Source organism: Panthera leo, chromosome A1 (assembly GCF_018350215.1).
Source record: "Panthera leo isolate Ple1 chromosome A1, P.leo_Ple1_pat1.1, whole genome shotgun sequence".
Classification (NCBI taxonomy): Eukaryota; Metazoa; Chordata; class Mammalia; order Carnivora; family Felidae; genus Panthera; species Panthera leo.
The window spans coordinates 173,616,142-173,641,260 of record NC_056679.1 but is presented as its reverse complement, the minus strand read 5'-3'; the positions used below and the strand labels follow the sequence as shown (position 1 = coordinate 173,641,260).

General features: G+C 39.0%; 1 protein-coding gene across 3 annotated transcripts in view; it reads left to right on the top strand.

The window, feature by feature from the left end:
* The window catches only part of FAF2 (Fas associated factor family member 2), a 79,015-nt gene that overhangs the window by 28,100 nt on the left and 25,796 nt on the right, over positions 1–25,119 (top strand). For 2 of the 3 annotated variants that reach the window (XM_042945975.1, XM_042945984.1), the window contains exon 2: positions 18,645–18,713. In XM_042945975.1, the coding sequence (XP_042801909.1) occupies positions 18,645–18,713 (69 nt within the window). Of the gene's footprint in view, positions 1–18,307; positions 18,330–18,644; positions 18,714–25,119 lie in introns of those variants that run through there. The other variant, XM_042945990.1, reaches the window with a different exon arrangement.

Below are 25,119 nucleotides of genomic sequence, written 5' to 3'. Positions count from 1 at the left end.
AAACTAAACCCAGAGCTAGCAGAAGAAAGGAAATGATAAGGACTAGAGCCTGGATAAATGAAACAGAGAATAGAAAAACAATAGAGAAAATCAGTGAAATCAAAAGTTGGTTCTTTTTTTTTTTTTTAAATAAAAAAAAATTTTTTTTAATGTTTATTTTTGAGAGAGACAGAGACAGAGCTTGAGTGGGGGAGTGGCAGAGAAAGAGGGAGACACAGAATCTGAAGCATGCTCCAGTCTCTGAGCTGTCAGCACAGAGCCTGATGTGGGGCTCAAAACCATGGTCGGTGAGATCATGACCTGAGCCGAAGTCAGACACCCAACCAACTGAGCCACCCAGGCACCCCCTTTTTTAAAAAATGTTTCATGTTTGTTTATTTTTGAGAGAGAGACCCAGAGCATGAGTGAGGGAGGGGAGGAGAGAGAGAGAGAGAGAGAGAGACAGACAGACAGACAGACAGACAGACAGACAGAATGCAAAGCAGGCTCCAGGCTCTGAACTGTCAGCACAGAGCCTGATGCCAGGCTTGAACTCACAGACCGTGAGATCATGACCTGAATCAAAGTCAGATGCTTAACCAACTGAGCCACCCAAGCGCCCTGAAAAGTTGGTTCTTTTGAAAAGATCAACAATATTTACAAACTTTTAGCTCAGTGGACTAAGAAAAAAAAGAAGATCCAAGTTACTAAAATCAGAAATGAAAATGGAGACATTATTACCAATCCTACAGAAATAAAATTGATAAAAGTATTATGAACAGTTGTGTGCCAACAAATTGGGTAACCTAGATGAGGTGGACAAATTCCTAGAAACATAAGATCTCCTGGGGACTAAATCACAAAGAAATAGAAAATCTGAATATATCTATAACTAGTAAGGAGATTGAATCTATAATAAAAAAACTCCTGACAAAGAAAAGCCTTGGACCTGATGGCTTCAATGGTGAATTCTATCAACTGTATAAAGAACCAATTCCAATTTTTCTCAAATTTTTCCAAAAAATTGAAAAAGAGGGAACATTTTACTGATTCTGAGGCCAGAATTAACTTGTTACCAAAGCCAGCAAAGAAAGACACAAGACTAGAGTCCATTATTCTTTATGAACATTAATGCAAAAATCTTCAACAAAATACCAGCAAACTGAAATTAGCATTTTTTTTTAAGTTTATTTATTTATTTTGGGAGTGAGAGAGCGCAAGCAGAGGAGAGGCAGAGAGAGAATCCCAAGCAGTCTGCACTGTCAGCACAGAGCTTGCTGTGGGGCTTGATTCCAGGAATCATGAAATCATGACCTGAGCTGAAATCAAGAGTCAGATGCTCAACTGACTGAGCCACCCAGGTGCCCCTGAATTTAGCAGCATGTTAAAAGGATTATATGCCATGACCGAGTGGGAATTGTTCCTGGAATGCAACAATGGTTCAAGTGTAATATACCACCTTAACAGAATGAAAGGAAAAAAAATCCACACAATAATCTCATTTGATGTACAAATGTCTTTTACTTGTCCACATGAAACTAAGTTTTACGACATTTGCATTTTTAATGTTTTCTTCATGTTTCCTTATAATAGCTGAATTGAGCATTGTATACTTAATCTTTCCAACCCAATGAGTTAATCATTTTTTATTTACATTTTACAAATAAGGAAACTGAATCTCAGAAAGATGCCTAAAGTCACCAAGCTAGTTAGTGGTAGAATTAGAGTGAAGGGTTATTGAAGATGTTGGTATCCTCTAACTTTCCAACAAAGGTCAACTGCTTGTTCTACCTACTCTTAATTGCTTGGATTAAGACTATTGATTGTTTTTTGGAAATGTTCATCTAAATGGTACTTTAATATAGATTCAAATATTTGCACATAAAGCATCCTGTGTACTGTCATTGTGTCCAGTCAGTTCTCAAATATTTAAGAATCTGTTTAGGGGGTAGGATTATCTCTTGATTTACATGGACCATTTAGTTTGACATCCAGTGGTGGCCTCTAATCTGTGATTCCCAAGCCAGTTCTACAGGAAAGCTCTTCATTGGATATTAATAGTGTTCTTCTAAAATAGATCTTTCCCTTTGTGGAGTTGTGAAGTTGTGAAGTTAAATTTTCTCTTTACCTAAAAGCAAGAAATTTAAAAGATATATTGGGAATACCCAAAAAGGGGATTTTGGTATGTAACGTTTCCAGGCTTATTTGACATCAAACCCTTTGTTTGTAGAGCAAAACTATACCAATAAATTGTTGACACTACGCATAAATGAGAACACTTTTATATACATCTATGGGCTGATATTTAGCTACCAATAAGTATAATTAAGAAAGAAGTGACCAGGGACACTTAGCTTGCTCAGTTGGTGTGACTCTGCCTCTCTCTCTCTCTCTCAAATCAAAAACAAAACAGGTTTTAGGGGTGCCTGGTTGGCTCTGTTGGTTGAGCATCCAGTTCTTGATTTTGGCTCAGGTCTTGCAGTTCGGGAGATCGAGCCCCACCTTGGGCTCCATGCTGACAGTGTAGAGCCTGCTTGGGTGTTCTCTCTCTCTCTCTCTCTCTCTCTCTCTCTCTCTCCCTCTCTCCCCCTCCCTCTCCCTCCCTCCCCCCCCCCCCCCCGCTTGCGTTCTCTCTCCCAATCAATAAACTTAAAGCATTCCAGACATTCTCAAAACTTTTGCTGAAATTTTCTGAATTGAGGATTTATTGAAAACTTGTGTTTTTTTGTTCTTTTTTTAAGTTTATCTTGAGAGAAACAGAGCACCAGCAGGGTAGGGGCAGAGAGAGGAAGAGAGAATCGCAAGTAGGCTCTGTGCTGTCTGCCCAGAACCTAACATGGGGCTTGATCTCATGAAGTGTGAGATCATGACCTGACCCAGAATCAAGAGTTGGACACTTACCCGACTGAGCCACCCAGGTGCCCCTGAAAATTTGTTTTATAGTATGAATTAATCAAATAAAAATGGGAGGCATTGTGGCATAGGAAGCAGCCTGGACTTTGGATATAGTTATTCTAGGTTTCAGTCTCAGCTCCACCATTTGTTGTTATTCCTAGACAAGGATATTCTTAGGTTACCTATCCTTTTGAATCCTTGGCTTTCTCAGTGGGGAAAATGAAGGCTTTATTACTTACAGTGCCTATTACATAGTAGTAGGTGCTTAGTAAATGGAAGCTGCTGTTACTTAATTTGGGAGCTTAGTAATTAAATGTGAATAATAAAGATTTGAGTATAAGAGTTTCAGGTATAGATCAGAGGCTGGGTGAGTGTGATTGCTGGGTGTGAAGGGACTTCAAATTCCATTTCTCCTGCCGCTACCAGAGAAGGCGTATTGTTACTGCATAAAGCAAAGGTATCTGTGTAGTAGGAAGGAGGGAACAAAGATCCCTGGTTTTTGCCAAGTTTCTCTCTGGGAATAACTGAAAACAAGTTAAAATATTCAGGGGTGCCTGGGTGGCTTAGTCGGTTAAGCATCTGACTCTTAATTTTGGCTCAGGTCATGATCTTGATCTCATGGTTTCTGAGTTCGAGCCCCACATCGGGCTCTGAGCAGACAGTGCAGAGCCTGCTTGGGATTCTCTCTCTCTCTGTCTCTCTCTCTCTCTCTCTCTCTCTCTCTCTCTCTCTCTCTCTCGTGCTCCCCTGTCTCTCTCTTGTTCCTCCCCCACTTGTGCTCTCTGTCTCAAAATAAACAAATAAACTTAAAATTAAAAAAAAAAAAAAGGAACACCTCGGGGCTCAGTTAGTTGAGCATCTGACTTCTGCTCAGGTTACAATCTCGCATTTTGTGGGTGTGAGCCCTGCTTCAGATTCTGTGTCTCCCTCTCTCTCTGCCCCTCCCCCACTCATGCTCGCTCTCTCTCTCAAAAATAAAATAAAACATTAAAAATTTTTTAAACAAATAAATAATCTATCCCAAACAAGCTAGAGCTAACAATCCAATTGGAATTTAGAGAGCACTTAAATTTCTTTTTTTCTTTTTAGTTTTCTTTTTTCTTTTTTAAAATTTACATCCAAATTAGTTAGCATATAGTGCAACAATGATTTCAGCAGTAGATTCCTTAGTGCCCCTTACCCATTTAGCCCATCCTCCCTCCCACAACCCCTCCAGTAACCCTCAGTTCTCCATTTTTAGGAGTCTCATCTGGTTTGCCCCCTTCCCTGTTTTTATATTATTTTTGTTTCCCTTCCCTTATGTTCATCTGTTTTGTCTCTTAAAATCCTCATGTGAGTGAAGTCATATGATTTTTGTCTTTCTCTGCCTAATTTCACTTAGCATAATACCCTCCAGTTCCATCCACGTAGTTGCAAATGGCAAGATTTCATTCTTTTTGATTGCTGAGTAATACTCCATTGTGTGTGTGTGTGTGTGTGTATATGTGTATATATATATATATACACATATACACACCACATCTTCTTTATGCATTCATCCATCGATGGACATTTGGGCTCTTTCCATACTTTGGCTATTGTTGATAGTGCTGCTATAAACATGGGGGTGCATGTGTCCCTTCAAAACACTCCCTTTATCCCATGGATAAATGCCTAGTAGTACAACTGCTGGGTTGTACGGTAGTTCTATTTTTAGTTTTTTGAGGAACCCCCATACTGTTTTCCAGAGTGGCTGCACCAGCTTGCATTGCCACCAACAATGCAAAAGAGATTGGGGCACCTGGATGGCTCAGTCGGTTGAGTGTCCGACTTCGGCCCAGGTCATGATCTCGAGGTCCGTGAGTTCGAGCCCCGCGTCGGGCTCTGTGCTGACAGCTCAGAGACTGGAGTCTGCTTCGGATTCTGTATCTCCCTCTCTCTCTCTGCCCCTCCCCCACTCCTGCTCTGCCTCTCTCTGTCTCTCAAAAATAAATAAATGTTAAAAAAAAAAAAAGAGAGAGATCCTCTTTCTCCGCATCCTCGCCAACATCTGTTGTTGCCTGAGTTGTTAATGTTAGCCATTCTGACGGGTGTAAGGTGGTATCTCATTGTGGTTTTGATTTGTACTTCCCTGATGATGAGTGATGTTGAGCATTTTTTCATGTGTCACTTGGCCATCTGGATGTCTTCTTTGGAGAAGTGTCTATTCATGTCTTTTGCCCATTTCTTCACTGGATTGTTTGTTTTTTGGGTGTTGAGTTTGAGAAATTCTTTATAGATTTTGGATATTAACCCTTTATCTGATATGTCATTTGCAAATATCTTCTCCCATACTGTCGGTTGCCTTTTAGTTTTGCTGATTGTTTCCTTCGCTGTGCAGAAACTTTTTATTTTGATGAGGTCCCAGTAGTCCATTTTTGCTTTTGTTTCCCTTGCCCCTGGAGACGTGTTGAGTGAGAAGTTGCTGCGGGCAAGATCAGAGAGGTTTTTGCCTGCTTTCTCCTCAAGGATTTGAAGGGTTTCTGTCTTACATTGAGGTCTTTCATCCATTTTGAGTTTATTTTTGTATATGGTGTCATAAAGTGGTCCAGGTTCATTCTTCTGCCTGTCACTGTCCAGTTTTCCCAGCACCACTTGCTGCAGAGACTGTCTTTATTCCATTGGATATTCTTTCCTGCTTTGTCAAAGATTAGTTGGCCATACATTTGTGGGTCCATTTCTGTGTCCTGTATTGTGTTCTGTTGATCTGAGTGTCTGTTCTTGTGCCAGTCCCATTACTGTCTTGATTACAGCTTTGTAGAATAGCTTGAAGTCTGGGATTGTGATGCCTCCTGCTTTGGTTTTCTCTTTCAAGATCGCTTTGGCTATTCGGGGTCTTTTCTGGTTCCATACAAATCTTAGGATTCTTTGTGCTAGCTCTGTGAAGAATGATGGTGTTATTTTGATAGGGATTGCATTGAATATGTAGATTGCTTTGGGTAGTATGGACATTGTAACAATATTTGTTCTTCCCATCCAGGAGCATGGAATCTTTTTCCATTTTTTTGTGTCTTCTTTAATTTCTTTCATAAGCTTTCTGTAATTTTCAGTGTATCGATTTTTTTACCTCTTTGGTTAGATTTATTCCTAGGTATTTTATGGTTTTTTGTGCAACTGTAAATGGGATCGATTCCTTGATTTCTCTTTCTGTTGCTTCATTGTTGGTGTATAGGAATGCAACCGATTTCTGTGCCTTGATTTTATATCCTGCAACTTTGCTGAATTCATGAATCAATTCTAGCAGTTTTTAGGTGGAATCTTTTGGTTTTTCCATATAGAGTATCATGTCATCTGCAAAGAGTGAAAGTTTGACCTCCTCCTGGCCGATTTGGATGCCTTTTATTTCTTTGTGTTGCCTGATTGCAGAGGCTAAGACTTCCAATACTATGTTGAATAACAGTGGTGAGAGTGGACATCCCTGTCTTGTTCCTGACCTTAGGGAGAAAGCTCTCAGTTTTCACCATTGAGGATGATATTAGTGTTGGGTCATTCATATATGGTTTTTATGATCTTGAGGTATGCTCCTTGTATCCCTACTTTCTTGAGGGTTTTTATCAAGAAAGGATGCTGTATTTTGTCAAATGCTTTCTCTGCATCTATTGAGAAGATCATATGGTTCTTGTCCTTTCTTTTGTTGATGTGATGAATCACGCTAATTGTTTTGTGGATATTGAACCAGCCCTGCATCCCAGGTATAAATCCCGCTTGGTCGTGGTGAATAATTTTTTTAATGTACTGTTGGAGCTGGTTGGCTAATATCTTGTTGAGGAAAGAGAGCACTTAAATTTCAACTGAGATTTCACATCAACCTCCTACAGTTTTAGTATAAACAGATGAGGTGTGGGAAGAGAAACACTTCTTAGGAAAGCACTCCAGTGATTACACTTGGGTAATCTTGAGTGTTACTTAATCCCTATCCAAATAGTTGAATGAGACATCTAGTTAAAACACTACATCATCTATTGTTTGTGATACCTTCCTTGAATCATACTTAAAAGTTAAGTCAAGGATCACAGTATTTCAGAAGTGAGTTGCCAGGTGGTGTTGACATCCTGTTTGTTGTCTTCTGACTTGGGAGAGGAGGAAGTTAGACCAAAGATGGAATAGGAGAAGGATATAGAAATAGTTTGCACACTTCCCTCCAATTTCCTCTATGCATCTTACTAGTTAGAGATTGATTGGGGTTCAGGATATTTTTTGCCCTAGAGATACATACTGCCTTTCTCTTACTAATGCTACAAGTCAATTATACTGTTGTGTAAATAGCTGTAACTAAATGTAGCATTATCCTAAATCCTTAGGAGAGCAATTAATGGAAGGGGAGTTAGCTTTGAGGGGAGGAGGAAGGAGGGAAAGATCATCTTGGAGCAAGGGATATCTCAGTAAGACAGACCTGGATGGACCTACCCAGGAGGGGATTTGTAATAGCTTTGACATTAGACAGTGGCCCTGGGAGATTAGAGGGAGAAGGTCCCAATGTTAATATCCAGGTACTAAAATTAATCTTTATAGCCACAGCAGCTATTTTGTCCAATGCCATCTCAGGTCACCTCAGATGTTAGTAGATCTTAATGTAAACTGGAGTACTGGAAAGCAAGCCAACTAGGAAATAAAGGTTAGCGGATTTAGCTAACCTTTGAGTACTTACGGTGTACCTGCCTTAGTGTGGGAATGCTTCCACATAATTTTTTTTTTAAACATTAAGAAAAAAATTTTTTAATGTTTATTTTTCAGAGGCAGAGAGAGAGAGAGCACAAGCAGGGGAGGGGCAGAGAGAGGGAGACACAATCTGCAGCAGGCTCCAGACTCTGAGTTGTCAGCACAGAGCCCGATGCAGGGCTCGAACTCACGAACTGCGAGATCAAGACCTGAGCCTAAGTCAGACGCCCAACCAAGTGAGCCACCCAGGCGCCCCCACATAATTCTTTTCAAAGAGTCTTCGTATTCTCAACTCATGATGGGTATGGTGGCAATATCTATCTCAGGATTGTTGAGGAAGATGAAATAAAGATGGCTAGCATTCTGACACAAAGTAGGAGTAAGTGATAATGAGAGGAACAATATTTAAAAGCTAGAGAGAGATGGGGTGCCTGGCTGGCTCAGTTGGGGGAGCATGTGACTCTTGATCTCGGCATTGTGAGTTCAAGCCCTGCATTGGGTGTAGAGGTTGCTTGAAAATAAAATCTTCTAAAAAAAACAAAACAAAGAACTAGAGAGATAAAAGTTGATTATTGGTGTAAGAACAGGATTCATTCATTTATTCGTTCAGACAGTTTCCACAGTTTATTAACTGTTTGCTAAGGCACTGCACTGTGTCTTTGGGATGCATTTCTCTTCTCAAAAGAAAGTTCCTTTTGGGGCACCTGGGTGGCTCAGTCGGTTGAGCGTTTGACTTCAGCTCAGATCATGATCTCACGGCTTGTGAGTTCGAGGCCCGCATGGGGCTCTGTGCTGACAGCTTAGAGCTTGGGGCCTGCTTCAGATTCTGTGACTCCCTCTCTCTTTCTGCCCCTCCTCTGCTCATGCTCTGTCTCTCTCTGTCTCTCAAAAAATAAATAAACGTTAAAAAAATTTTTTAAAAAAGTTCCTTTTTAAAAATTTTAAATTCAGAGCACCAGGGTGGTTCAGTCCGTTCAGCAGCCAACTTTGGCTCAGGTCATGATCTCATAGTTCATGAATTCGAGCCCTGTGTCAAGCTCTGTGCTGACAGCTCAGAGCCTGGAGCCTGCTTTGGATTCTGTGTCTCCCTTTCTCTGCCCCTCCCCAGCTTGCACTCTGTGCAAATGTTTAAAAAAAATTTTTTTTAATAAAAATCTTAAATTCCGTTAGAGTTAACATATAGTGTTTAAAAAGAAGTTCCTGAGGCACCTGCGTAAAGCATCTGACTTCAGCTCAGGTCATGATGTCGAGGTTCATGAATTTGAGCCCCACAACGGGCTATCTGTTGTTAGCACCGAGCCCTCTTCAGTCCTCTCTCCCCCTCTCTGCCCTTCCCACATTTACACACACGTGCTTCCTCGTAAAAATAAAAAATAAACATTAGAAAAAAGTTCCTTGGAGTGCAGGGTTAAAAAAGAGGGGCCCTTGGCTGGCTTAGTCAGTGGAGACTGACTCTTGATCCCAGGGTCATGAGTTTGAGCCCCACAGTGGGCATAGAGAGTGCCTTAAAAAAAAAAATTAAGAAAAAGTTCCTTTTGAAAGAGAATTATAGGGGCGCCTGGGTAGCTCAGTTGGTTGGACATCTGACTCTTGATCTCAGCTCAAGTCTTGATCTCAGGGTTGTGAGTTCAAGCCCCACACTGGGTGTGAAGCCTACTAAATAAATAAATAAGTAAGTAAGTTTAAAAATGAAAAGAATTACAACCTGTTGCATTCTAAAGAAATTAATTTGGGAGGAACTGGAAACCAGTGACTAAGGTTATTAAATCCATCATTTCTTTAACTTCTCTGTTTCACCTATCTTCCATAAGTGCCGGTAGCCAAACATGTTATTGCTGCGAAATAATTGGTAACAAAGCTAATGCAGTGTCTCCAGCCAAAACTTCCATATTTGTTCGAACAAAGCTGGCTTTGCACAACTCACTTTGGCACTGAAATGAGAATGAATACTGGCTCGAGACATACTTAGCTTTTGACTCACATTGAAACCAGCCCTAAATTGAAATAGTCCTTCCGAAGTAGATTTTGGCAATATGTATCAGGAACTTGAAAAATTATGCATACTCCTTGGCTCATAATTTTGATTGGATCCTAAAGGGGGAAATTCTGAATACAGAGAAACGTTGTAACAGAAATATTCATCAAAGTGCTATTTTAATGGTGGGAAATCAGAAGCAATTGTAACATCTGTATGTAAATTGTTTTGGCCAATTACAATATTATATAACCGTTAAAATGGTTATGAAGAGTAATATATAAGAGAGTACTTGATAAAATAAGTAGGAGTGCTCAAAATTTTGTGTATCTAGGAGAGAGGTGTCTCACAGAGAAGAGAAAATATAGAAAACTCCTCAACCGGTGATTGTTAGCAGTGATGTGGGAGGCAGGGCTGATTAGTGGAAAGGGAGCAGTGGAGGGATTGGTTCCTAAGTCAGGAAAGACAACACCAGAAGAGTCGTACGAAGATCAGAAAGCAAAAGTAAATGGATTCTTCTCAAGATGCTTACAGTTTAGAAAAGAGAAGCAACGCCCATTAACCAGTTCCATCTATAATTAAAATGTTTGAATGGAGGTTGAATCAAAATCCCAGATCCTTTTCTTGCAGTGCAGTGAATTACAAGGAAATACTAAAATGTAAACCAGTTGTATTGGTAGTGATTGGGACCACAGGGAAACCTCCCTTTTTCCCATCTTTCTCTAGTATTTAAACTTTCTTTGCCTAATTTATCCTAGGTTTAGAAAAAAATATGAAACTGAGAAAAGGTAGCCAACCCTATCCAGGCTATGAGTGCAACTGTTTTCAGACAGTGGGTGGCAAGTGAGTTCCTCATGTTTTGCGTTTGACCCTTTGGATAGATCACTGTCCATCTTGCTGGCTGGCATTGCGATCAGGCGGTCCATTCCCATATGATACATCTAAGAATAGAGTGCATTCATCTTTGGCAGTGTGTTTCTACTTTTTCCCCTAATCTTTTTTTAAACACTTTGCTTTACCAGAAGTAAATGATTCTCAAAAAGATGTACAAAATTATATCAACAGTTTTCCTCATTCTTAGTAAATAACACTATCATCCCTCCACTGAAGCTTGGGTTCATCTTAGTATTTCTCTTCCACCCCCACATATTTATCATTCAGTCCTTTTGGCTCTAGCTTTAACAATATACCCTAAATCTGTCCTCTTCTTTCCCTCTTCACTGCTACCATCGTAAACTACCATTCTGTTTCTCACAGACATCTGTATAGTCTCCTAGCTGGTGTCTTGTTCTCTTTCATGCCCTCTGCAATTAATGCTTCTCACAGACAGAATGGCACTCCCATTGAATTTAGAATTAAAGCTCTTCATTGGTGATTCTCAACCCTGTACAGTAGAATCACCTGAAAGTTCTCACTCCCCTAGGAAAAAAATTATGCCTAAGTTACATTTTCAGAGAGTCTGATTAAATTGCTTGGGGTAGAGGTCTAGGCATCTGTAGATTCCTCTCAGGTACTTCTGATACGCAAGTTAGGCTGAGAAGCACCGCCCTAGATGAATGTTCTCTTCCTTGCCTACTTCTCAGACATTATCTGCTAACTTGCTAAGTTCATTCTGTCTCAGAAGTGTCCCCTACTTTTGTTTTTTAAACATTTTCAAGTAAACTTTCTACTTAGATTTACAGAAAAGTTTTAAAAATAGTACACAACTTCCCATATTTTCTGCACTGGGTGTTCCTTATCAACATTCTTACATTATTATTTCATGCCTTTGTTACACGTATTGAACCAACACTGATACGTTATTATCAAATAAAGTTCATACTTCAGTCTGATTTCCTTAGTTTTTGATGTTTTCTTAAAGTTTTTTTTTTCTTTAAGTTCATTTATTAAATTTGGGAGAGACAGATACAGCACAAGTAAAGGAGGGAGGGAGGGAGGGAGGGAGGGAAGGAGGGAGGGAGAGAGAGAGAGAGAGAGAGAGAGAGAGAGAGAGAATCCCAAGCAGACTTCTGTGCTGCCAGTGCATGGCCCGATGTAGGGCTCGAACCCCTGAAACCAGAGCCGCAAGATCATGACCTGAGCCAAAACCAAGAGTGTGATGCTTAACTGAGCCACCCAGGTGCCCCCTAATGTGTTTCTGTTCCAGGATCCCATCTAGGATACCACATTACACTTAGTAGCCAAATTGCTTGGGCTCCTCTTGGCTGCCACAGCTTCTTAGACTTTCCTTGTTTTTGATGACCTTGAGAGTTTTCGGGAGTACTGGTCAGGTATTTTGTAGAATGTCCCTCGATTGGGATTTGCCTGATGTTTTTTTCATGATTAGGCTAGGGTTATGGATTTTTGGAAGGAAGAACACAAAGGTAAAATGCTTTTTTATTACATCTTATCAAGGATGCATACTGTCAACAGGATTTATCACCATTGACATTGACCTTGATCACCTGGTTGAGGTAGTGTCTGTTGGGTTTCCCCACTATAAAGTTAATGTTTTCCCGTTCTTTTCCATACCATACTCTTTGGAAAGACGTTACTGCACACAGCCCACACTTGAGTAGAGAATTATGTTCCACCTCCTTGAAGGGATAGTATCCACACAATTATTTGGAGTTGTTCTGCATAGGCTGTTTGTCTACTCTCCCCCATTTAGTTATTCAGTTATGTATTTATATGGACTCGTGGATATTTAATTTGTATTCAGGATTATAGTCCGTTACTACTTTATTTTGTTACTCAAATTGTATCGTCTTTGGCCACTGGGAGCCATTTGGGTTGATTCCTGTATCTCTTTATATACCCCCATCATTGTGGGGTTCTTTTGAGCACTTCCTTACTTTCTGGCACTATGAAATTCTCTGAGGTCATCCTATATATTTCCTGCCCCAGTCCTAAGATCATCTCTTTCTCTAAGGAGCCTGGTTCCTTTTTTTGGAGAATAGTATTAGCAACCAAACTCTGAGCATTATGTGTGCTTGCTACTTACTGGAATGTGTGTTGTTGCCTCTAGGCCCTCTCAGCTGATGGAACAGGGACATACATGTATATATACTCAGTTACCTGCTTCTCTCTGTAACCATTCTATATTAAGCTAAACATGAGTTGATTCAGATGTCTCCCAACTCTAATCCATTACCACATGGATCATTCTAGCCTTCTCCCCTTGGTTATCTGTAACTTCCCACCTCAACACAGAGAAAACTGTTTCCCCCCACCCCACATCTGTTTACTTAATTTTTCAGTTCCAGTATATGTATATAGATTTAGTGGCTTCAGAACTCATACCCCATGGCAAACAACTTTATCAGCTAGAGATTGCACTTACGTGCGGTTTCTTTTGCCTTTAGCCTTTCAGACCCCACTCATTTCCACAGTTAGGTCAGCAACTCTCCCCTTCACCCTCTTCAAAGAGGTTGTTTTATATATTTATAATACAATTAAATTCTTTTGTCACAGACTGTATTCCATCCTAGGATCTTCTGACCTTTTAAACGATTTTATTAAGTTTACATGCATTAAGATTCACTCTGCCATAAAGTTCTCTGGGTTTTGACAAATGCATAATGTCATATATCCATTTGTCTCAGAGTTTTTGCATTTGTTGTCCTGCCTAGGATACTTTCCCCGCATATTTTTCCATGGCTGGGCCCTAATCTTTCATCAGCTTTCTGCCGAAATGTTTGCTCCTTGTAGAGGCCTTCCTTGAACACCTATTCCAAAGGAATCCCCTACCCTAAAATTTTGTTCATTTATTTGCTCTGTGTGTGTGGTTTGCTTTGGTAAGTCTGCCTCCAGTAGGATGTAAACTGAATGAGACCAAGTATTATATTTGTATCTGGATTTCTAGAATACTGGATTGGTGAACATCTGTTGCTAGATGAATAAATTACACCTGTCCTAGGTGTGTCTAGCATTGCTTAGTCCTAGTGCATGTTTCCAATACTCGACAGTAGTGATTGAAAGCAGGCTTGTTCACTTGGGCGTCCAGTTTACCCTGATTCACCACTTACAAAAGAGTTTTGCTTGTAAATTAGGTTAAGTGTTTCAGTATTGAAGATGTGCAGTTACTCTGTTCTCTCCTGCAATGTTTCTAACTCCTTTTTTAAAAAGTTAATAAGTGGTGCACCTTGGTGGCTCAGTCTGTTAAGGGGCCAACTTTGGCTCATGTCATGATCTCATAGTTTCTGGGTTCAAGACCCATGTCAGGCTCTGTGCTGACAGTGCGAAGCCTAGAGTGTGCTTCAGATTCTGTTTCTCTTTCTCTCTCTGCCCCTCCCCTCATTTGCTCTCTGTCTCTCTGTCTCTCAAAAATAAACATTAAAAAATTTTTTTTAAGTTAATAAATGACATAATATAGTCTCTGGTTCTACGTAGAATTGTGCAATACTGTGAATTTCCCAGTCTGGCTGTGCATTAGAATCAGCTCAGGAGCTTTACAAAAAAAAAAAAAAAAAAAAAAAAAAAATCTCCATCTCTGACTTCTTAATTTTCAGGAAGATTCTGCAAATTTGTGTTTTTAACAGCCAGCTTAACATGTAGTCAGAACGTTTGGGATTTTAAAGCCCCAGGGTTTTAATAGTTGAGATCTGGTGAAAATGTCTAAAGGTTTCAGTTTATAGCAACAGTTATTAAAGCTTATACAAAAAGGGTCTGTTTAATTTATACTAACTTTTTCTGTAATTTGTAAAGTCCTTACTGTGTTGTGTGCTAAGTACAGGGGAGCATTATATATAGATGAATCACAGACAGTGCTCTCAAGGAGCCTGTATCCTCTGATAAGGTAATAGAATGAGTATAAATAATCATGGTAGAAAGTAGAAAATAATAGGTACATAAGAGAGAAAACAATTTTAGTTTTTAAAGATTGAGTGGCCATTACACCCTAAGAAGAAGGCAGACGTAGACTCTAATTCTTAAAGAGAATATGTACAGAAGAGGAGGGAACCCTGGACATCGCAGTCTTCTGCAGAAGGCTGTGAGGAAATTGGAAGTTAAGAAGGAGCCTATTATAAGCCAGAAGGCAGTAGCCAAATTGGTCAGAGGCCTAGAATGGTCAGGAACTAAAGTCCTTACTGTCAGAGCTGTCAAAGCCAGTGGTACTCAATAGAGCTTTTCAATTTCAGTTTTGAAATTTGCACAGTATTTTATTATTTTCTTAGTCTTAAATTATTTTTTAATTTTTTTTTGAAAGAGAGAGCACGTGAGTGGGGGAAAGGGACAGAGAGGAAGAGAGAATCCCAAGTAGGCTCCATGCTCAACCTCACATGAACTCAAATTGTGAGTTCCTGACCTGAGCCAAAATCAAGACTTGGACCAAGCTTAACCAACTGAGCCACCCAGGTGCCCCATGGTACTTTAAACATTAAAAAAAATCAAAATTTGTTGTGGGACTTTTAAAAAGTAAACAATTTTGGGGTGCCTGGGTGGCTCAGTCGGTTGAGCATGCAACTTTGGCTCAAGTCATGACCTTGCAATTTGTGGATTCAAGCCCTGCATTAGGCTCTGTGCTGACAGCTCAGAGCCTGGAGCCTACTTCGGATTCTGTCTCCCTCTCTCTCTGCCCCTCCCTAGCTTGCATTCTGTCTCTCTCTCTCTCTCTCTCTCAAAAATAAATAAACTTTGAAAATTTTCAGGGGTGCCTCAGTCGGTTAAGCATGCCTCTTTTTTTTTTTTTTTTTAAACCTTTATTTTTGAGAGAGAGAGAGAGAGAGAGAGCACAAGTAGGGGAGGAGCAGAGAGAGATGGAAACAGAAACTGAAGCAGGCTCCAGGCTCTGAGTTGTCAGCACAGAGCCCAGGGCGGGGCTCAAACCCCGGAACCAGGAGATCATGACCTAAGCCAAAGTCTGACGCTTAACCGAGTGAGCCACCCAGGAGCCCATGCTTCTGACTCTTGATTTCGGCTCAGGTCATGAACTCACAGTTTGAGTTCAAGCTCCCTCATCAGGCTCTGTGCTAACAGTGCAGAATCTACTTGGGATTCTCTTTACCTCTCTCTCTGCCCCTCCCCTGCTTGATCTGTTTCTCTCTCAAATAAAGAAACTTTAAAAAAATTTTTTTAATAAAAATAAATAATTGCATACCTAACTAATCCAGACTTCTAGGTGTTTGTTTGTTTGTTTGTTTGTTTGTTTGTTTTTAAGCTCTGGAAAGGGCAACCAGCCCAAACTAAGTCCTTCATGGTGCACATAAAGGGAGCTAAAATCTTTTAGAATTAAATCCTAAAGAGTTAAAATGTGTCTGGTCCATGGTTACAGGGTCAGAATCAATGTAAGAACCTTAGGCTCCTGATTCAGAAGTGCATGTTACCACATTTTTGTGAGATTGAGATCAATGTCTTTCTTCTGTTGCTTGCTGGTTGTTAGGAGAAATTTCTTGAGGATAGAGACTGTATCATCTCCATTATCATCTCCGTATCTCTTGGACGTAGTAAATAACACACAGAATAGACAGTAACAATAGACATTTGTTACATGAGAGGATGGATGGGTGGATTTGGCTTTTGTATTAGTCCTCAAAAAAAAGTCTAGGATTTAGCTTTGTGGAAATTCTGGTCATTAGATGTACATATGAACTGTTAGATTTATTAAGTATTGGACACCAAAAGGGAAACAGTTAGAAAATAATCTAGAAAGAGAGGCTGGGGCCACATTATAGGAGTACTTGAATGTTAAGCTAAAGATTTTGGAATGCATTATCCAATCAACTGAAAAGTTTTGAGCCAAGGAATGATACACATACATGCATGCACACACATATACATGATAGGAAGAATAGTTAGAAGGAGAGAGAAAAGTTATTTTGACAGTTCACTTGAAGTGTTGATTAAAGATGCTGGCTGTGGGAAGGGAAATGTAGTTACAGATGTATATAGAAAATGGCCAGAACTTTATTGCTGATGAAGCGTGGAATTCAAGGGAATAGAATACTCAAAAATGAAGCTGAGGTTCCAGATGTCACCTTTGCCTGTATATTTTGGAGGGTGATAGTGTCATTAAAATATGTAGTGGTTTTAAATGATGCATTTGAGGTACTGATGCCACATGTGGGTGAAAATGTTGAATAGGCTATTGGAAATGTGCTGCTAAACTTCAGAAGAGATGGCGGGCGCAGAAATTGTTTAGGAGTCATCTGAATAGAAAGGGTGGTTGAAGTCTAAGGATTAAATGACATTGCCAGGGCATCTGGGTGGCTCAGTCAGTTAAGTGTCTGACTTGATTTCAGCTCGGGTCCTGAGAGTTAGCCCCATGTTGGACTCCCCACTGAGCATGGATCCTAAAATATTCTCTCTCTCTCTCTCTCTCTCTCGCTCGCTCGCTCGCTCGCTCCCCCCCAACCTCCCTCCTTCCCTCCCTCCCTCCCTCCCTCCCTCCTTCCCTCCTTCCTTCCTTCCTTCCTTCCTTCCTTCCTTCCTTCCTTCCTTCCTTCCTTCTGCCCCTCTCTCCCACTCACTCTCTCTTAAATATACACACACACACACATATAAATATAAATATATATAAATATATATTTATATATTTATATATAAATATATATAAATATATATTTATAAATATATATAAATAAATATATATATATATTTATAAATATATATATATATGAGATTGCCAGGGAGGGAGGTATAGAGAGACAAAAACCAGGGACACATCCATAGGGAGATTCCATTTAAGAGGGGGTAGAAGAGGAGCCAGAGAAGAAACAAAGTAAAACCTGAGAATAGTCCAAGGAGAAGAGGGTGGGGGAAATACTTTTCATAGGGAAACATGAGTAACAAACTTTTTTTATTAAAAAAAAATTTTTTTTAATGTTTTTTATTTTTGATGGAGAGAGAGAGCATGAGTGGGGGAGGAACAGAGAGAAAGGGAGACACAGAATTTGAAGCAGGCTCCAGGCTCTAAGCTGTCAGCACAGAGTCCAGTGCGGGGCTTGAACTCACGGACTGTGAGATCATGACCTGAGCCAAAGTCAGACGCCCAACTGACTGAGCCACCCAGGCACCCCAACAGACTTTTTTTAATAAAATGTTTTGGGGCACCTGGGTGGCTCAGTTAAGCATCTGACTCTTGACCTCGGCTCAGGTCATGATCTCTCAGTTCACGGGATCGAGCCCTGCCTCGGACTCTGTGCTGACAATGTGGAGCCTGCTTGGGATTCTCTCTCTCTCCCTTTGTGCCCCTCCCCACTCATGTGTGCTCTCTCTCAATTTTTTTTTAATTAAAAGAAAATAGTTTACACACAGTTCATATTATAAGGTAGGTTATATGACGGTAGGTAAAATGACATTTGGGGTGCCTGGGTGACTCAGTTAAGCATCCGACTTCCGCTCAGGTCATGATCTCATGGCTCATAAGTTCAAGCCCCACATGGGGCTCTGTGCTGACAGCTCAGAGCCTGGAGCCTACTTTGGTTTCTGTGTCTCCCTCTCTCTCTGTCCCTCCCCTGCTTGCACTCTGTCTCTGTCTCTCTCAAAAATAGTAAAAAATCTAAAAAAAGGGGATGATATTTTGCAGGAAACTTGCATTATTTTATTATTATGTATTATTAACAGAATTTTTGTTGAACATTAACAATATTCAACATATTTTTCTAGACCTAGTGGTTGAAGAAATCTTTATAATTTTTTTTTAACGTGTATTTTTGAGAGAGTGAGAATGAGCAGGGGAAAGGCAGAGAGAGGAGACACAGAATCTGAAGCAGACTCCAGGCTCTGAGCTGTCAGCACAGAGCCCCACATGAGACTCAAACCCATGAACCGTGAAATCATGACATGAGCTGAAGTTGGGCGCCTAACCTACTGAACTACCCAGGTGCCCCAAAATCTTTAAGTTTTTAAACTTCAGTTTGAGAGGAGAAATTGATTTTAATCAATAATCATCTTAATTGAAAGCCTTGAAGTTTTAAAGGGTAAGAAACTCCACGTTTTTGTTCTATGGCAGTAATACCTGCTGTAACAGACTGGATAAATTCTGAACAGTGAAGTTTTTACCATACTGGAGCATTTACCTTCAGTACTTTTCAGTGTAGTTTTCCCACAACATTCATAAGTATTTAGGGGTAAAAATATCTACATATTTACTGATGATTTTTCCCTAAGTAACTTTTTGGTTTTTCCTTCTTTTCAGGATCTGACTGGCATAGAATCTATGGATCAATGTCGCCATACCTTGGAACAGCATAACTGGAACATAGAGGTATAGTATGATTCATTCTGAGCCTATTTTTTTCCCCTAGTTTGATAGTGAACCAAAGACATGTATTTTTCCACAACAGAAATCCTTTCTTTTCATAGAAAAATTTTTTAAATTTACAACTCTTTAATCTTAAAAAGATTTGTGGGGAAGATAAAAATTATGATCAAAGCTTTATTATAAAATTTTATAAAAGATGGTGACCAGATCCTTCTGCGTAGTGTCCCTCCCTCTTATTTTTTTCTCAGTGGCTTTTTGGAAAAAGTTGGTTTTTATATATTTGGTTTGTAACCAGATACCTTAATGTGAACTTTCTTATTACATATTTTGTAGTGTTTTTTTTGGATTTTCTAGGTAGTTGTATCATCTGCAATTCAATGATTTTTTTCAGTATATAGATCTTTTGTTATTTTTACTTGATCATTGAATTGCTAGAACGTCCTAACAATGTCAATTAATAATGGTAATAGCAAACATCTTGTCCACCCTATAATGCCTCTGATGTTTTATTATTGAGTGTGATGTTAGTTGTTGTTTGGAGACAAATCACTAGAATTTAAGCTCCATGCAAGTAGAAATATATATATTTGGTTTTGTTAACTGCTGTCTTCCTAAGAGCATCTAAAACTGATCCCAGCACATCGTAGACTCTCAATAAATATCTGCTGATTGTCTTCCAACCTTAGTATATTCATATGATCTCTGGTGAGATTACTGTGTTTTAATTATAGTATGTTATTTGAATTGGGTGCTAGATTTCTGAAAATGTATTCCTAAGTTATATTTAGTTACTCAACAAACTTTTAAGCTCTGGAATTATACCAGAGAACAAGACTAATAGCCTACTCCCATGAAATTCTAGATATCATGAAATTCTAGATAATTTCAATTTGTAATAAATGCTGTGAATAAGATGAGTGTACGAAATGTAACAGGATCTGGGAAGTTATTTTAAATAAGGTGGTGAAGGGGCACCTGGGTAGCTCGGTTGGTTGAGTCCCCGACTTTGGCTCAGGTCATGATCTTACGGTTCGTTAATTCAGGCTCCACATTAGGCTTTCTGCTGTCAGTGCAGAGTCTGCTTTAGATCCTCTGTCCTTTCTCTGCCCTTACCCTGCTTGCTCTCTCTCTCTCAAAAATAAATAAACATTTAAAAAATAAATAGGATGGTAAAGAAAGGCATTTCTGAGGAGGTTGTATTTGAGCTGACACCCAAATAATGAAAAGGGATGATGAATGTGAAAATCTTGGGGGGATTTTCTGCATTTCAGGCAGAGGAAATGATGATCTGTATGATAATTTTGTGCTGTCTCCTTGTTAGATTTTTATTTCAAGCATAAGTGGCTTTATTAGATCACGGGCTTGATAAAATGAATTGAGAAGGGTATATATATAGCGCAGATTTGAAAGAAAGCACTTGAAACTTTGTTTCTGCCAGTTCTCTGTTAACTTTTTCATGTTTTCCCCATCATTCACAATTTCTTTGTTACATCTTTTTATTTATTTTTTTTAAGTTTCCTTATTTATTTTTGAGAGAGTGAGCGGGGAAGGGGCAGAGTGAGAGGGAGAGAATCTTGATGCTGTCAGTGTGAAGCCTGACTTGGGACTTGATCCCATGAACTGTGAGATCATTACCTGAGCCAAAATCAAGAGTTGAATATTTAACCAACTGAGCCATCCAGGCACCTCTTAGCTACATTACATGCTTGTTGATGAGCTTTCCTAGGAGATGCTTTTTTCTTAGATATTTCCAAGGTTTTTAGCATAGGCTATACAAAGTAGCATGTTTTCTACTCTCTTTTGTATCTGTTCTATTATCCTCTCATTGTTTTTATTATATTTTCTTTTTTAAAAATGAGACTTGCTGGAGACTGGTTTATTTTAATGTGTTTGGTTTATAAAAAGCTCTTGTATTTATCAGTTCTTATTTTCTTCTTTCTTATTTTTTAAGAAAAATCTGTTCACCCTTTTGTAGATTCATATTCTTTTTCTTAGCATTTGATTTTTATAGCTTGGTTAATTTATTTGTATTCTTCCTTGCATTGAAGGCTGTGAATTTTCAGAAGAAAATACATTTTTAAAGTTTTGATTTTCTTCTTTGACCCAAGGGTTATTTAGGAACATATTTGGAGTTTGTAGTAGCTTGTTCTTTTGTTTTTTGTTTACCTTTTCATATCAGTGTTTCATTTTATTTCATATAGGTATTTATTGAGGTCCTTACAGCTTTTTTTTAATTTAAAAAAAGTGTTTTTTTTAACGTTTATTTTTTGAGAGACACAGAGAGACAGAGCATGAGCAGGAAAGGGGCAGAGAGAGAGGGCGACACAGAATCCAAAGCAGGCTCCAGGCTCCAGGCTCCGAGCTGTCAGCACAGAGTCCAACACGGAGCTCAAACTCCAGAACCGCAAGATCATGACCTGAGCCAAAGTCGGACGCTCAACCGACTGAGCCACCCAGGCGCCCCGAGGTCCTTACAGCTTAATAATGTTCCATTAACATTATGAAACATATTTTTTAATTAAATGTTTTAAACTTAGAGAAAATACAGAGATAAGGGAAACAACCATGTACCTTCCATCCAGCTCCTGAAAGCCAGACATTTTGCATTACTTGTTTAAAATTTCTTTGAAACAAATATGGATAAACTTAAACCCCGTGTAAGTTGCTTACATGTCATCCCTGTCCAACCCCCTACCTTTCTATTCCTTGTTTCTGAGAAGTAACCACTGTTGACAACTAGATGTTTATCAAGGAATGTGGGGTTTTTATTGGATAAAGGTTCGTGTCTGTATTCAGTCAAGCTTATTACATGTATAATTAAAATTGGCTATTTCTTTTCTGTTTACTTAATAAGACTACTGGACATGATGAACTTGAATGTGGTTTCATAGATTTCTTTATTTCTTACTGATGATGTTTTTTTTTTTCAAATTATAAAAATAATACATGTCTTCACAGAATTTGAAACACAAGAGTTGATAAAATTGAAAATGAAAATTCTTGGTAATCACACTTAAGATAACCACGTCTGATGTTTTAATGTATGTCCTTCCGGACCTTCTTATATGTGCTGGAAATATATGTGTATGCTTTTCCAGTGTTAAAAACAAATATATCAAAGAAATGCTTATTTTTTGTACATGCTGTGAAAGGGCAGTCCATGGTGCAGATAAAAAGCATGAATACATTTTATGTCTATTTTCGGGGAAATACTTCCTTACTCTTGTATAGTTTGACTACTTTATTTGACACAGAAAGACAAGTGGCTGTTAGAGCTTTTTTATAATATCTTTTAATATCAGATGATGCTTTTTGTTTTAAATTCTACTTTGATATATTAATACTGTTGCCCCTGCTTTTCTTTATTTTTTTTAATGTTTATTTATTTATTTGGGGGAATAGGGGAAGCAGAGAGAGAGGGAGACAGAGGATCTTAAGCAGCCTGCACTGACAGCAAAGAGCCTGACCTGGGGCTTGAACCCACGGACCATGAGATTATGACCTGAGCCAAAACCAAGAGTTGGATGCTCAACCAACTGAGCCACCCAGGCACCCCACTGCTTTTCTTTATCGATTTTCAGTTACCTGGTATAATGTCAACCATCCTTTAATAGGAAACAACTTATCAAAATATTAGAAGCTTTTTGCAAAAATAACTGCATGTGTGCATACCCACACAAAGAATTCCAAAAAACGTAAAGAATTAAAGCTGTAAATAAATAAATAAATAAATAAATAAATAAATAAATAAAAAAGGAAGTAAGTGTTCTCCCTTAATTCCACCACTTCTTAGATAGCTGGTTAAGTTTTAGTGTATAGCCTTTCAGACTTTCTAAGTTTTTTTTAATGTTTTTATATACTGGAGAGAGAGCGCACACGTGTACACGCAAGTTGGCGAAGGGCAGAAAAAGATAGGGAGAGACAGGATCTGAAGCAGCTCCAGGCTCTGAGCTGTCAGCACAGATTCTGATGTGGGGCTCGAACCGACAAACCGTGAGATCATGACCTAAGCCAAAGTCATACACTTAACTGACTGAACCACCCAATGCCCCACCTTTCAGACTTTTTATATGCATTTAGATGACTACATAAATTGAAGTATAATTTTCTTGTTACACAGGTGGGATTATGCCACCTTTACAGCTTTTTTCACTTAAATCTGTTTCGGTAACTCATAAAAATAATACATGAACTATATTAAAATAATTCTAGTTTTAAAAAGTTTAAAGCCTAAGATGAAATATGAAAAAAAAATACCATTCGGATCACTTTCCTACTGCAATCTTTTAGTCCTAAATCTCCAACATAGTGATATTAACAATTTTTTGTTTCCACATACTTTTATGCCTGTCTAAAACTCTATATATATTTTCCCCGAAATAAACCAGAGGTTCTCAGACTTTGTGGTGTCACTCTTTATACTTAAGAATTATTGGGAACCTGGGGGTGCCTGGGTGGCTCAGTTGGTTAGACATCCAACTTCGGCTCAGGTCAGGATCTCGCGGTTAATGGGTTCGAGCCCTGCATTGGGCTCTGTGCTGACAGCTCAGAGGCTGGAGCCTTCTTTAGACTCTGTGTCTTCCTCTCTCTCTGCCCCTCCCCCGCTCATGGTCTCTCTGACTTTCAAAAATAAATAAACATGAAAAAAAAAAAAGAATTATTGGGAATCAGGACACCTAGATGGCTCAGTCAGTCAAGTGTCTGACTTGGGCTCAGGTCATGATCTCATAGTGAGTTTGAGCCCCACATCAGGCTCTCTGCTGTCAGCACAGAGCCCATCTCCATCCTCTGTTCTCCCTCTGTGCCCCACCCCCACTTGTGCACGTGCTCTCTCTGTGACTCTCTCTTTCAAAATAAGTAAACTTAAAAAAAAAAAAGAATTATTGGGAACCTCCATAGAGCTTCTTTTTATATATGGGTTATATCAGTTGATATATTAACATATTACAAATTAAAACAAATTTTTTAGTTCAACTTAAAAATAATAAACTCATTACATGTTAACATAAATTTTTCAAATCTCTTTAATGTTTGGCTTAATAGAGAAAAAAACTGTGACGCCTGGGTGGCTCAGTCAGTTGAGCGTCCAACTTTGGCTCAGGTCATGATCTCATGGTCTGTGGGTTTGAGCTCTGTGCTGACAGCTCAGATCCTGGAGCCTGCTTCAGATTCTGTGTGTCCCTCTCTCTCTGCCCCTCCCCCACTTGCACTCTGTCTCAAAAATAAACAAACATTAAAAATAAGTAAAAAATAAAGAGAAAAAAAACTAGGTTTTCTTATCTGCTTCTGCCTCTGATCTCTTGTGATATATAATTTTATTTTTAAATTAAAAAAATTTTTTTTAAGTTTATTTATTTTGAGAGAGAGGGAGAGAAAATTCTAAGCAGGCTCCATGCTGTCAAGGGGAGCCTGTTATGGGCTCAAACTCATGAACCATCATGATCTGAACTAAAATCAAGAGTGGACCGCTTAACCAGTTGAGCCACCCAAGGCACTCCGTGATGCGTAGTTTTGAAGTATATGAGGAACATCCAGTTTCATGCAAGATATAGTTAGAAATGGGAAGAGTATTTCAATAGCCTTTTCAGATAACCATGGATGTTCTTTGATAGTGTGATAAGTTTCTTAAAGGTTAGTTGTAATATGGAATTTGAAACCATACCAAGGAACTTTTCATTCTCTTACATTGAAATCTATTGATCTGTCTTGCACTTTTTTTTTTTTAAGTTTCTTACTGTCTTTTTTTTTTTTTTTTTTTTTTTATTTTTAGAACACACATGCACGCACATCTGTGCAAGCAGGGAAGGGGCAGAGAGAGAGAGAGGGAGTAAGAGTATCCCAAGCAGGCTCCACACCGTCAGTGCAGAGCCCAATGTGTGGGGCTCCTTGTTGCTTACATTTCATCCCTATCCAACCCCCCACCTCCTTTCTATTCCTTCTTTCTGAGAAGTAACCACTGTTGACAGCTAGGTGTTTATCAAGAAATGTGGCTCACCAAATGTGAGATTATGACCTGAGCTGAAGTCAAGAGTCAGACGCTTAACTGGCTGAGCCATCCAGGCCACGCTATGAATGGTCTTTCTAATGTAGTTAGTAGACCCTTTCACACACAATTTTCTGAGAGGCATCACTTTTCTTCAGTTCTTTTTTTGAGGTCTAGTCTTAATTTTTATTTGTTTTAATTAAAAATGTTTTTTCTTGGTGCACCTGGATGGCTGCTTGGGATTCTCTGTCTCCCTCTCTCTCTCTCTGCTTCTCTCATCCTCTCTCTCTCTCAATAAACTTAAAAAAATGTTTTTTATTGAGGTATAATTGACATGTAACGTTATTAGTTTCAGTTGCACAACATAATGATTATTTTTATATATTGCAAAATAATCACCACAGTAAGTCTGGTTACTATCTGTCA